At 40.7% G+C, this 13,705-nt stretch overlaps 1 protein-coding gene across 1 annotated transcript; it reads left to right on the top strand.

Annotated features, from left to right (window-relative positions):
• Positions 1-1,160: 1,160 nt before the first annotated feature.
• Positions 1,161-13,479, top strand: EPDR1 (ependymin related 1). The gene is made up of 3 exons (XM_009880075.1): positions 1,161-1,261; positions 10,102-10,310; positions 13,204-13,479. Exons 1-3 carry the CDS (start codon positions 1,161-1,163, stop codon positions 13,392-13,394), a joined length of 501 nt encoding a protein of 166 aa, XP_009878377.1. The 3' UTR covers positions 13,395-13,479.
• The last annotated feature ends 226 nt before the right edge of the window (positions 13,480-13,705 follow it).

The raw sequence follows: 13,705 nt of genomic DNA, 5'->3' as shown, positions 1-13,705 counted from the left end.
TCAGCTGTGCCAGTGCAGTATATTTATACCAATATTATTTACAGGTGTTGCCCTCCACGCTACTGCTGCTTAGAACTGTCCCTGAATGAAAAATAAATGTGTCAGGTTTTTAATACAATTAAAATGGCTATAAATGTTCTTAAAAATAGAAATGTATTCTTAGCCATGCTTACTTTAGCTGATTGCTATGTCTTCAGCAACTGTTGTTTCTGTGATGGACTAACAGATAATCTGTGAAATGGTTCTGCATTAAATACACCAATGTGTACCTTAAAGCATGTAGTCAATAATTTGAAGAGAAAGGTTTTGAAATTCATATTCCTCTATTAATTATTTATGTATTTGCAGTCCAGATAATTTTTAAGGACATACTGAGGTCTGCCACTTTCTTGTGATGCATCATGAATATCGCTTATGGAGAATTCCTACAAGCAGCATGTGTGTGGTTACTGCCAAAAGTGCCCCACAAAAGGCAGAGAAGTTGTGGGTTACTGGACAGTTGTAATAACAAAACGCGCAATAACTCAATAGAGGACCAAAAAAACCCCAGTTTTGTGAAGATCAATTTTAATAGATAGTTTGACCTTCTAATTATTCCCTTTGAATGTTAAGCATGTATCACCTGAATCCTATCACCTCAGTCCTAATTTTAGACAGTATTTGTCTTTAACTCATTCAGGCACTGAAAACAATGTGATGGACTAATTAGGGTTAACTGTAAAAGCGATTGAGCTGAGGATCATCAGTGTGCAGGAGATGACACCATCCCTCACATCGCCAGGCTCCCTATGTGAAATAAAATGGAGGCTCAGCCCTCTGCTGAGACTCCTCACAGAGGAAGCATAGTTGCCACCATTGCTTTTGAGAGGTCTCAGAAAGCGATCCCTGAAGGTTGTTCAGCACCTTTGGGCAGGTAGCAGTGTCAAGGATCCAAGTCATAGAACTGAAAATGTCAGAACTAGTTGGTGAAGCTTGTCTGTTACCAGAAGAGATGAGCAGCCGTCAATATTCTTTAGTCACCTACGTGTAAGGCTGGAAAAGTCTCTGTGCTGTTATATAACCTGTTGCTCCATCCCGGAGAAGCAAAACTCTGTTTGGGATGTGTCTCACCCTTGGTTTTCTTACCAGTTCTTGTAAAAGCTGAAGCTTAAGAAGATTCCATGGAGACCTGCGGCATTGAAACGTACAGACATTTTCAGAGGATCTCACTTAAAGCCTCCTTGCTAAAAGTGATGCTGTTTTCTTCCAATGCTACCTTCAGGTAACATGGAGAACAACTGATATTCATAGGATCATAGAATGGTTTGGGTTGGAATGGACCTTAAAGACCATCTAGTTCCAACCCCCCTGCCATGGGCAGGGTCACCTCCCAATAGACCAGGTTGCTCAAAGCCCCATCCAGCCTGGCCTTGAACACCTCCAGGGACACCTCCGTTGCCCCTAATGACATGGTTTCTCTCACACAGACTTTCCCTTCTTTCCCATAATTCTTTTATGTTGCACACTTTCAGTCAAGTCCGCCTGGACTTTTAACTCACCAACTCTTTGTGTTTGAATCCAGTCACTAATTTATGCACTCAGCAAACAATGTTAATTTTGATTGATAGCTGCTGAAGGAAGAAGAAAAAAACCTACACAAAGACTTCTGGATGAAATGAAGAACTTATTTTTACATTGGAGGTGGGGAGGGAGAACGAAGTGCAGTGCCAGGACTTCAGGTTGCATTTATTTCCAGTGAAGTGAATCTCCATCTTTCATAAAGTTTATTTAAAAATAAGCTATACTCAAATCTCTGGATAAAGATGTTAGAAAGTTAAAGTGTACTTAGCTTTCAAACTGTGTTGTCTCATTATCCTAGCTGGCCTGACTTCCAAACTCCCTTGAAAATAGACCTAGTGTTTTTTATTTTTCACATTGGACAGATATCTGAAAGACCTGAATCATCCCTCTTAAGGAAATCATTGCAGATGGAAGGTGGAAATCATTACATCTTGGGGAAGTAATCTGGTACAAGTGCATATCCTTACAAATTTTTCCAGGGAATATTCCATTGAGAAAGAAAAGTTCGCTCTATCAGAACAGGGACCTACTCCCCATCTGTTCCAAAGGGTAATCTGTTCCTCAGACGTCTTCGTGATTACTTTTTATACAAGAATGCGTACTGAAGAGCAACCAACTGGCCAAGTATATGCGTGATGGGATTTACAGTCTCAATGAAGAGCCATAAAGGTCTCCTAAATTTCATGTAGTCCCTGTTCGTGGTATCTGAAGATCCTTCTCTGTTTATATACCGAAGTTAAGACACGTGTGAAGGTGCAGTGCCCAATCCTAGCAGAAAAAGCAGTGTTTATTTTTTATTATTCTTTTATTCCAAATTATGTGTCTGGAAAAGGGGGATTGTTAATGCTTAGTTATTTGTGATTAGGGACCTCATTCTGCTATGCCTTTCTCATGTGTAAAAGAGATATTACCATATTGGGGCAGAGCTAAGATCCAATTTAATGTCTTGTCTCTGAGCCTGATTCAGAGGAAGGTAGGAAAACTCAGATGAATCTGACAATTGGAGGTAAAATTAAAAACAGGAACACAGGTATGTCTTTTATGTTGTTGGGGTTTTGATTGGGTTTTTTTTTTGAGATACTCTCAGTCATTGTAACCATGATTTTTCTGGCGCTCTCTACATGTTAAATTTCTGCTTCCTTTTTCTTACATTTCTCCAAGCTTATAGAGTGCCTTAATATAACTGCACGCTCAAAAGAGCATTTCCACGTCTCAGTTTTGAGCTTCCACTCTTTCTATTGTGTTATTTACTTCCCTTCTGTATATAGCACAAAGAAGATGACAAATATAATAAATAAATGATAATGTACCTGTGTCATTTCCAACCCAAGAACATTATTCTGTCCTTGCTAAGGTTTTTAGTAGATACGGAGAGGCAAGTCCTGGCCTTCCTCATTCTTTTTGGTCTCCTCTAAACGCTGCTGTGATTTTCCAATAACCTTTATTATTATTAACCTACTCAGGGCAGCAAGGCCTCAGTGTATTAGACTTTTTTTATAAACCCAGAACAGGAAAATAATCTCTGAACTCAAGTATATTTTGATATCATGTGGCTCTACTAGTATATACCATATTCCCTAGGAGATGATTCCATTGATTCATTGGAAAGCATTATGGTATCCTGGCCACATCTTCCATTCCTTTTCTTTTGAGCTATGCCGTTGTCTGCCGAGGGCTCCAATTCACAAATATACCATTACTTTGGGAAACACACAGATGCTCTCTATTAAGGACAGTGCATCTTTTAGCCCCTTGCAAAACACAACTCCCTTAAACACAATGCTTTATTATTTTCCTGAACTTCAACTTCAGTTAGAATGCGTTGTGCTCAGGGGTGCAACTTGGTGGATCGGACTGATTATTATAGAGTGTCAAGTAGCCGAAAAGGGACAGCATGGGAAACAGCGTTCTTGCTGAGGAACCTAATTTCCCTTAGTATTTGCCAAAATAGCTTATCTAATTTATGGGGAAACAATTAGATTAATAAGATGTTGCATATTTTTTAAAATCAGTTTCGTAATTGAAGTCACAAAAATATGTCATCCTTCAGCTGAATGACTTTCTGGCTTTCAATTCCTATATTTAAGGGTTTCTTTCTAGACAACCTTCATAATTGACAGGACTTGAACTGCCTAATTCTCTCTGCTTTGGAAACTGGTAGTGCTGTCAAAGTTCCTCATATACCTTGCTAATTAGATACCTGATACAGGGGGCTTGGTTGCCTTGAAAATAAATAAAAAAAAATGCCTTTACAATCTGTGAGTGATTTAAGTCAGACTAAAAAATACTGCTTTTACACAATATCCGATTACATTTGCTGTCACATGTATTTGCACAATACTGTATTTGTACAATATACCATAGTCCGGCACTGCTGCCAAACATGTGAGATCAAATATGGTAAATTACTGTTGTTGTTGAGGTCTGATACACCAGAAGAAAAACACAAGTCTGAAATTACCGAAAACTTCATGGGAAAGAGGAAAGGACTTCCCAGAAATATACTGAAAAACGAATGCTTCTCAGTTTTGAAATGAGCTCTCCAGAGCTTTCCAAAAGCAGATGAATGTTCTTGACCTGACGAGTGTTTATCAACTGTCTGCGTGTCTGCTCGGCAGCTTTGCTCCCTTGAAAATGTTCTTAACCTGAGGAGCTAGGGAGATTGAGGTTTTGTAGTCATCCCTCTAGTAAAGGTTCCCGTTGTCCCAGTACATCTTTGTTCAATAAGAAGTGCGTAAAAGATAGTGGTACTATTATGAGAATTTGGGGGTTATGTTATCAAGAGGATACAAGATAACTCAAGAAATACATATTTGGATGTACCCACCTCTGCACAGTAGAACAGAGAATTTGGGATATTTTTAGTGAAATTTCTTTCAGTTAGAAATGTTTCTAACTTCTTTCACAGTGTTTAAAAATGCCTTTTTACAAACAGAACCAGAAAAGAATCAAATAATACCACAAAGCCAGACAGATGCTTTAAGCTTTCAATTAGTCTCAAAAGAGAAAGCAAAGTTAGCTTTGGAGTAATTGCAGCGACCTCAACTTGATACCTTAAATATCAAATGCCGATCCCTGCTGAGGAATGCAATATCTCTTGATACAAATCATACATAAAATTTTGCTTCCGTTTTTCAATTGCTTTCTAATAATGTCTAGGTAATATAAGTCCTGGCTAACACGAGTGGGAGTTTTAAGGATACAATAGCTGCAGCTGGGAAAACTCACTCAACAGGTTAAAGCCCTGGACGCAGGAAACCCCATATGTCTTTGCAGGAAAGTCTGTTTTACAAGAACCATTGTTCCATTGTTTTTTGAGGAATTGTGGGTTTGTTCTTTGTTAATACAACGCCTGGCACAACTGGTTCTCGATCCCTGATTAGTGTCTCTTCAGTGCTACAGCAATCAAAAAAAAAAATAAATAACAAGAATGGCATTTTAAGGCTCTGGTACTGTAAGTTATTTGTCCAAAGCCACAGAGCGAAGTGATGCCGAGCGAGATTTAGCACACAGGGAATTTCTTTTACCTAGTCTCAGCCTCAGACCATTATTTTGCTTCTCTCTCACAAATGACCTTGCCTGATGTGCTTTGATACATCCCGCGGGTCTTGGCGTGCCACTGCCAGCACCTCTGCTCCTCTGAGTCACTACGGAGGCAATTGGGCAGCAAGCAGCGCCTTCCTTCTAGGTTTGGCGCTCACGAGGAAGCCTTCGGGCATGCAGAAGTAAACCCTGGGAGTCACACGGATGCGTTAGGTGACGGGCAGGCTGGCACTCTTCAGAACTGACAGCTGGGAAGGGCCTAAGCATAGGGCACTTTTTGGCAGGACTCGGTGCAGGCTGAGTACCTGGAACAGAGCTGGTAGCGTGGTCTCGAGTCTAATGACTTTTCTTCAGACAAATATTAAAAAATATTTCATTGTTTTGAATTGCATTCGTAACATGCAGAACAATAATCCATTCAAATGACCAGTCATTAGCCAAGTTTACTGGTTTCAGTCATTTATGAGGGTCCAAGAGTGTGTCGCTGTGTTGTCTGGGCTGTCTTCCTGGGAGGCACCTCTGACCACCTCCCCAAACTTCAGGAGGAATCCCAGAGGTAGGATGGTATTTGGATGCACACCCACGCCTCGCAGCATGTCCTCAACGCGAGTGCTTCGCCTTGTGAGTGTGTGGGCACAGTATTCTGCCCTTGCCTTGACTTCAGATGGTCTCTTATTTCGAAAAATACTTTCCTTAGGTTGGGAGAAGAGAGTGCTGAATGCAGCGAGTATCCCACCTGTCTGACATGATTACTTCCAGCAAAGTCAGTTGAATTATTTGCGCAGGATATGGTCCAGTGTTAAGAAATTCTTTAAAGCACAGGAGCAAAAGACATGTGTGTGTCTTTATGTGCTGGAATTTATCCACTTTCAGGCACAGACAAAGGGAGTGTTAAGGACCATGAGAGAGTCCTGTTAAGGCCGTAGTGTACAAAGGTTGTGAGGCATAGCACAGGGTAGGATGGAATAGGATAGGAAGGGAAGGGAAATAGTCTCAGTCAGGCAAATAGGGTAACTTGTTCAAGTAACTTCTCCAAATCTGTTTGAAGGTGCCCAGTGAACAGGTTGGGGCTTTCTTGAAGTTATAGTTTAAGGAATGAAATTATTATAAAAATAATATTAGAGGTGGGCACAGGCTGCAAATATATTACTTCTTCTGAAAAACCAAACTAATTAAAAACAATTTCCTCTTCTGTTTCTTTGCCAAGACCTATTTTCAGGAGTCTATGCTTCCCCTCAAGCAGCCAATGAAATCTCAGGCACCTAGAACAAATAGAGGCAGTATACTTAGGACTTGGCTGGTTAAAAAAAAAAAAAAAAGGAAATGTTTTTTAAATATTTTGCTTTAAAATATTCTAGATTGTCATTTTTATATTCATGCACATTTTGTTATTAATTTTGGCTGGTAAATGGTTCGATTCATAAAACAACAACTTAACCATTCACCTTTCACATGCAGTTAAACTCAGATCCTGTGTTTCTGCGCTTGCTGTTTTCAGGACGCACACAGGAGCAATTCTCTTTAAAGCTTGGACAATAATGACAGTGTAAATCACGTTCACTGCTTACCCAGTGCTGCCACGCACAGTGAGCAGAGCCACGCTCTCTGCAGTTGTCCTCTTGTGCGTCTGCCACCGGAGTTGCTCAGCTCATCCCAGCCGCACATCAAATTGTGCGACTGGTGTCTGTTCCACGTATGTTCATTTTGCCTTCCCAGAACCAAAAACGTAGGTGGTGGAGCCTCTTGCTCTGCAGAACGGGTGCTAGAGAGATGCTTGGTGATGAGCTGGATTAGCTTGGATTTTTCTAATTCTTCTTTTCATTGTTGTTTCATAATGCACATCTTGCTGTCTGCATGGAAGACAGCGAAGTCAAGAAAGTAGGCTTTTTTGGGTTGTGGCCCTCCTTCTCTAAGTATTTAGGTGATCTGTTGGAAGTCACAGTGGCTCCCATGTGCTGGAAGTTAAATACATACATTTGTCAGATTGACGTTTGAACGGCTGTTTCACTTAAGTAAAGGTGGCACATGTCCCTCATGCAATGATATCAATTCACAGGTTAAAAAATGTAGAACAAAAGATATTTATTCCATGAAATAATTTATAAAAGAAAGGATAAGGAGGAAGAAAACATGAAAAAATTATTGTTAAAAATGCGAAAAGAAATTTCTGTGTGAAGTAAGTTTTAAGTAAAGATTTAAAATCTTTCTCGCTGCGCACTGGGTAAGTGGGCGGCCAGAGGGCGGCACCCGGGGCGGCACCTGGGAGCATCGCAGAAGGGCGGACCCGCTGACCCCCCTGAGTGGGCGGACTGACCGGGCCACCGGGGCCTGCCAGGTTGCTTGGAAGGGGGCTGCTTCTCTACCATATCGGTCAGGTAAGCCATGGTATCTACCCGACAGAGAACCATGCTGTAGGTGACCCTGCTCTGGCAGGAGGGTTGGACTAGATGATCTCCAGAGGTCCCTTCCAACCCTAACAATTCTGTGAATTCTGTGAATTCTGTGAAAAGGAAATGTAATTGTTTACATTTTATTACCAGTAGCTTGTAATGCTTTGCTTTTTTTGTTGTTTCACAAATGACTTCGTCATCACTCAAATGTCTCAAACACGTTTATAGACTCATCTGTAAGGGATTCCCCATCCCGCTGCTATGGGAGCTGCTGGGCAGCCAGCTGAACAGTGGTTGAGTCATTAGAGCCTGGTTGCAAACACATAAATAAATGTAGTTTAGCGTTCTTGTGAGTATGTTCTCTGGACTGAATGTGATATAGCAGTTACGTATGCCCTTACGTGGTTACAGGCTTGGGTTTACGTAAGGAACCGGTTTATATATACTGAATTCTTCAGTAGCGTCTCAACTGTGGAGACACTGCCTTTGACTAAGAAAATGGCAGGTGAATTTAAGTTGGTACGAGTCATTACTGAAGCAGGAATATTTTAAGATACGGGAAGGAGAATGATTTACCACGGGGAAGCTAATCTACGATCTTGCAGCTTGTCAGCCTCTCTTGTGTGAGTGTTGTCAATGTGTGGGAAGATCCCGGTGACTGACTCCCTGGCGGAAACGGGACAAGCTATGTCCTGTGTTGTGCAAGGTCGTGCGTGAGAGGTATACCCCAGCTTGTCCCATGTCAGCCTCCTTGTCCCCTTTTACATGCTTTGTCAGCCCTCAGTTTGGCTAATGCCATTTGGCCTGCCTGCGTTCTCCACACTTCTCAAGAAGTGATGGGAATGTTGCTCAGATGCTTTTAACCACGCTTAGACACATCTCATAGCGCGGCCTTTAAATGCCTCTGTGTCAGTGGTGGGTGAAGTGGTTCCTGTCTGATGCAATTGTGTAGTGCAACAATTAAAACTGTAAATTGTTTTGCTGTCAGCCCTATTTTATGTAAACTTCACATCCTCCCCAAAAGAATGTGAAGACTGCAGAAGGAAACATGCAGGATATGGGAAATACCGCAGAGAAGGTCTCCTCTTGAATTTGTGCATCATCTCTTCAAGTACATGGTTTATGCACTGTTTTCCACCAGCTTCCCATCTTGCTGGTGGCACAGGATGAATACTGTGAGGAGCTGCCATTGGGTTTGCGAAATGGAAGACACCACTGTCCAAAGGACACCCAAGCCTCTTTTTTTTTGCAGGAAATGTAGGCAGCATCATGAATGAAGCAAGGAATTACAGATGGAAAAAGACACTATTACAGATAGGCAAGATGAAGCTGTTGGAGGGGATTAATGCCATCCCTTCCTTTTCTCTGGAGTCACTGCGTAACAGTAGTCAAATACTTGAGCTGAGATACTCACTGGAAACCTCTAATAGTGACTGGAAAGTTTTGGGGGGTTTAGAGAGTGACTCCTGGCTCTCCTTGCAAAAGGTGCAGAGCATGCATGAGGATGCTTTGATCAACTCATCACCTGATTGATAATGTTAAGTAACCTGGACAAGTTAGACCTATGGTGTTTCTGGTTGTGTATTCAAAATCAGCTGATAGTCCTGATAATTTTGATTTTAGTTTCTCACTGTTTCTGTCCCCAGTTGTAAGGCAAAGATCATACCACTACTTTTTATAGGTATGAAAGCAAAGTCACAGTGTTTGTGGTAGACCCAACTACTATAACTAGTAACTAGATGAAAATGCCCATGAAGAGGTTCATCATCTCTCCTCAGAGCACGGCTTGGTCACTTCATACTCTGTAGAAGTTTGTTTTTAAATCCCTATTAACTATCCATTTTGCTGACCTGGCCTTCTGGCCTCTCACGCTCATGGATCTCCACACCTCTCCTTTTCTCTACCTTGCTATTTTGCTCCTCTGCTTTCTCCTTTCACAACTTCCTTGCATCTGGTGGCTTCCAGAGAGGAACTTTGCCATTAGGAGGGAGAACCTCTCAGTTCTGCGCTTGGGACTTCAGCCTTCACCAGCATGTCCCACTTAAGCTACATGGGTTGCCATAGAGGAGCATCTGTGAGGATGGCAGATACCACATCTAACCAGCACAGAGAAAGGCTCGACCACATTCATGGGGAATTGAATCTATCCAGCCCATGCAAGCAGGTTTTTTCAAAGGCTTATAACTTCGCCAAATCTGGACAACTTTTAATAAAAACTTTTCCCCTGCCAAATTTCAAGTCCTTTCTCCAAAACATGGAGGCACTAGAGCTTTTTAATGAAACAGTTATTAAAAACCAAAACAAAACTAGGAATAATAACATGTTTTTCTCTCAGTTGTTCTCAGAAAAGTTGTTCTGTTGTTCTCAGAAATGGCTGAACCAGTTCAGGCTGATTTATTTGTTTTGGAAAGAGTCAGCTGAGACAAACTTTCAGCATGGGAAATTTCGGCCCAACTGGTTAGCCTTTCTCAAAGTTTGGCAAAGTTTAATGCAAGTGAAAATGGTCTTATACTGAGAAGTCAAAGGCAAGCTTACTTATCAGCAATGCTCCTTGCTTAGTATAGAAAAAGACTATATATATTAACTGTGGGTTTTTTTAATGTTTCAGATTCTTTGAGTATATATTGCTCTATAAAGATGCAGTGATGTTTCAGATCGAACAAGTTACAAAGCTTTGCTCAAAGATTGCTCTGACAGAGCCATGGGATCCATATGATATTCCTGCCAATTCAACTTACGAAGATCAGTACTACATCGGGGGACCTGGAGATGAAATTATGGTACAGGAGTGGTCTGACAGAAAACCAGCCAGGAAATGTATGTGCACGCTTTTGTTTCATCTTCATAATAATCATTGTCTCTGCTACCCAGGGAAAAATAAAATTGTTCACGTTTCACCCCAGCCTTCCATCTTTCTATAAAGTTTGCTGGAAGAAATAATAAATGTACTCCATGCACAGCATATGATTTTATTATCAATGCACTTTATTAAGAAAATGTTTCATATCTCAGCAGCATCAAATATGTCCAAGGGACTTGATTGCATTTTGGTCTGTATCATACAGATTTTGGCACAGAACAGCATCATTTTGCATCTGAATCCAGCAGCCTGCATCCAAAGTTTATCTACAGAAGAATTGGCAATATAATTAGGGGCAGATTCAAATTAGTGTGTATCATATTTCTGCTAAAAGGCATAAAAGAAGCAAAGCAGGTGTCAGTGTGTGTCTACACACTAGTATTGAATGTTATCATACAATACATCCGCTACCTGGTTCCGCAGCAATGATGGACATCGTTAATTTGGAGCTAAGTTTTGTTGTCCAGTGCATTAGTAAGAAACCGTCTGCTCGCGAGGCTTAGTTCTGCGCTTGGCAGCTCAACACTTGCATCATAAAAGAAAGTAGGCTGAATTTTCCAAGGTACAGTGTGTTAGGTTTTGGATGCATAGCAATTTATTAGCACCTTGGCTTCAATTTCATCTATGGTTTACCGATGACCCAGACAACTATAAAAATAATTTTAAAGCCCCCATGAAATTTATGGCTTTATTTAGCGAATGCAATACTTATGGTTATAGACGCCTAATACATAGGCTGGTTATGAACCCGAGTATTTAGCCAGGGGAAAATATTTCTTTCTTGAATAAAAGTAGGAAGAATGAAGTAGAAAATGAAGGATAAGATCATTAGACCTCTGTAACTAGGTCGATATATCCTCTGGTATTCTACAAGAGGCAAATTATCACTCACTCCAAGAATTTTGTTTTTCAGATCCAGTATTTTTGGAACTTAATATCCAGATACCTTCAGTTAATGATGTGTGATTTTTATCCTGTTGTATTTTGTATCTCCAGTGCTTTTCTGTATGATCATTCAGAAAAATAATGTCTTAAAGTTGTCTACCCATCCACCTTTCAGCTAATCTTGGCTTGTATTCTAGAAATTATAATTCTGTTAAAATTCTGAAGGTTTCGGTGGAGATACAGGCTACCTTAGTAGCATTACATTTTACCTTATTTTTTAATTCAAAATTCTGATAAAACACTTGTTGAGGAAAAGAATCCTCCATTTGTGAATACTCAAACCCAAACTCATTGACATCAGAATGGTGTTGGTATACTAGGATGCCTTGGAGAGGTACGTTCAAACTTTGCCCAGCTTGCCACCCTTGTTTTAGATACTGTGTGTGCATTTCATGTCACAGCTTATCTATTTCCAGTAATGTGATTCGGGTATAGCATATCACACAATACTGGAAGGACAAAAAGAAAGTATGTTTGATAACTGCTGAGTGGGAGAAATAAGCTTCCCAGGAACTGGAAAAAATCCATAATAGGCATCACTCAGAGGAACTGATTTATGATCACAGTAGGCAATTTTGTATTTTAACCTGATGAGTTTGCATTATCAAGAGATCTGAAACACATGAACCAACTGGATAAAGTGGTGTATGATGGAAGGGATAAAGAAAGATCACAGAAGAGATGCATGGGATAAATAAAAGATTTAAAAGTGAGATTTTAAAAGTGAAGGGTGTTCAAAGGAAACCACCTCGATGGTATTCACTGCAGAAATAGATCAGTGATGAAAGCAGAGGTGATGGCAGAGGACGAGGGGGGAAGAGAACACCGCTGAGATAAGCACGTCATAGAATTAAACTGAAGTTTAAAAAATAGACACATTTGCAACATCACATATGTGGAGGAGATCAGCGTTGAGTGTAGTCTTGTGAACTGGTAGAAATGTTTGAGAGGAATAAGAATTTAAAAAATGGACATGATAATGATGATACGGGTTTTCTGTTACCTTCTGTATTAAACAGAAAGAATGAGTTAAAAGAGGAGACAGAGGCACTGGAGTTGTATTTGGGAATGTTCCTCTTCTTCTGAGACAAACCCTCTGTGCTTGAGACAGTAAGATGGAAAAAGATGAAGCACGGTCATGTTTATTTGGATTAAAGATGTGGCAAGTATCATCAGTGTAAGAATAGCAGTTAAGATTTCAGAAGTCCAAAAGCTGTGGAAACAAGATGCCATGGCTGTCAGTTCTGGTGCAGAGGAGTCCCCACCACAGCAGAAGACAAGTGCTTCTTTGGGTAGGTGAGTGCAGAATTTCCTCTGCACAGGAAGGAGTCGGATGTCCCACATAGTTGGGGGCACTTAAGTGTTTTAGAGTGTCAAAGGCCATGTTGAGGACCAACGTGATGAAATGGTTTTCAGTAAACACATCTTTCAAGTTGTCGGGAACAGAGTGTAAGGTGAAATGTCCCTGTGCTACCCAAGCTGATGGCACCAAAATTTGCGTTCTTGGAGAACGGGGGATTTCATTGCTTTACCGGTGAAGTGAGTAAGTGCTGACATGAAAGTGGCATGAGAGATGGGAGAAATCAGACTTGTGCAGAACACAACTAAATTTGGGACTAAGCAGAAGTGAAGGTCCTTTAGTAGAGGTATACTTGAAAGGTGACATACCAATGCCATGACGGAATCATGATTTTAAATGTGCTTGACACCAACACATGCAGGTTTAAGATCATTGTGGTGTCCAAATTATACCAGTTTTATGGCCTTTCATGGTGTTGCAATGCATATGGGCAGTTCTAGTCTATGGGCTTTGCTTGAGGAATGGCCATCTTTTGGACTGACATCATCGTGACACATTCATTCATTCTCGTCATCTAAAATAATGACGTTTCTGCTTGGTTACAGTGGAATCCTGGGTCGGCGTTTACACAGTCAAAGACTGTTACCCAGTACAGGAAACCTATACGAAGAACTACAGCGTGACAACCTCCACTCGCTTTTTTGATCTACAGCTGGGCATTGCTGACCCCTCGGTGTTTACCCCTCCCAGCACCTGCCAGACAGCCCAGCTGAGGAAGATGAAAGATGAATGCTGATGATGGACACTGGCTGACCCGGGCAAACAAATATTAGCCAAGAGGATGGTTATTAATAGCCAGCTGCTGACGTCTAACCTGATTTTTCAAGCTTATTGTTGCTCTTTTGGGAATTGTAAGTTTTCACTTGAAAGAGAACATAAACATTTAACTGGGTAAAATATGTAACACAAAAGATCTCTTTCATCACATTAATCTGTTCAGTGATGCACTTGCAGTATGATATAGTTACCACTAATAATATTTATAGATACTATTTATTTAAACTGTGGCTGATTTTCTTTTTCCAAAGGTTTCATTATTTATTTTTT

Source organism: Charadrius vociferus, unplaced genomic scaffold (genome assembly GCF_000708025.1).
Source record: "Charadrius vociferus isolate BGI_N301 unplaced genomic scaffold, ASM70802v2 scaffold760, whole genome shotgun sequence".
In the NCBI taxonomy this organism is placed as follows: Eukaryota; Metazoa; Chordata; class Aves; order Charadriiformes; family Charadriidae; genus Charadrius; species Charadrius vociferus.
This window is presented reverse-complemented; position numbering and strand designations above follow the sequence as displayed.

What these genes read in the sequence shown, in the direction of transcription:
- EPDR1 (XM_009880075.1), top strand. Translation starts at nt 1,161, where the DNA reads ATGGAGACCTGCGGCATTGAAACGTACAGACATTTTCAGAGGATCTCA. An exon ending in TCTTCCAATGCTACCTTCAG is followed by an intron (nt 1,262 to 10,101) that starts GTAACATGGAGA and finishes TTAATGTTTCAG; the next exon opens with ATTCTTTGAGTATATATTGC. An exon ending in CAGAAAACCAGCCAGGAAAT is followed by an intron (nt 10,311 to 13,203) that starts GTATGTGCACGC and finishes GCTTGGTTACAG; the next exon opens with TGGAATCCTGGGTCGGCGTT.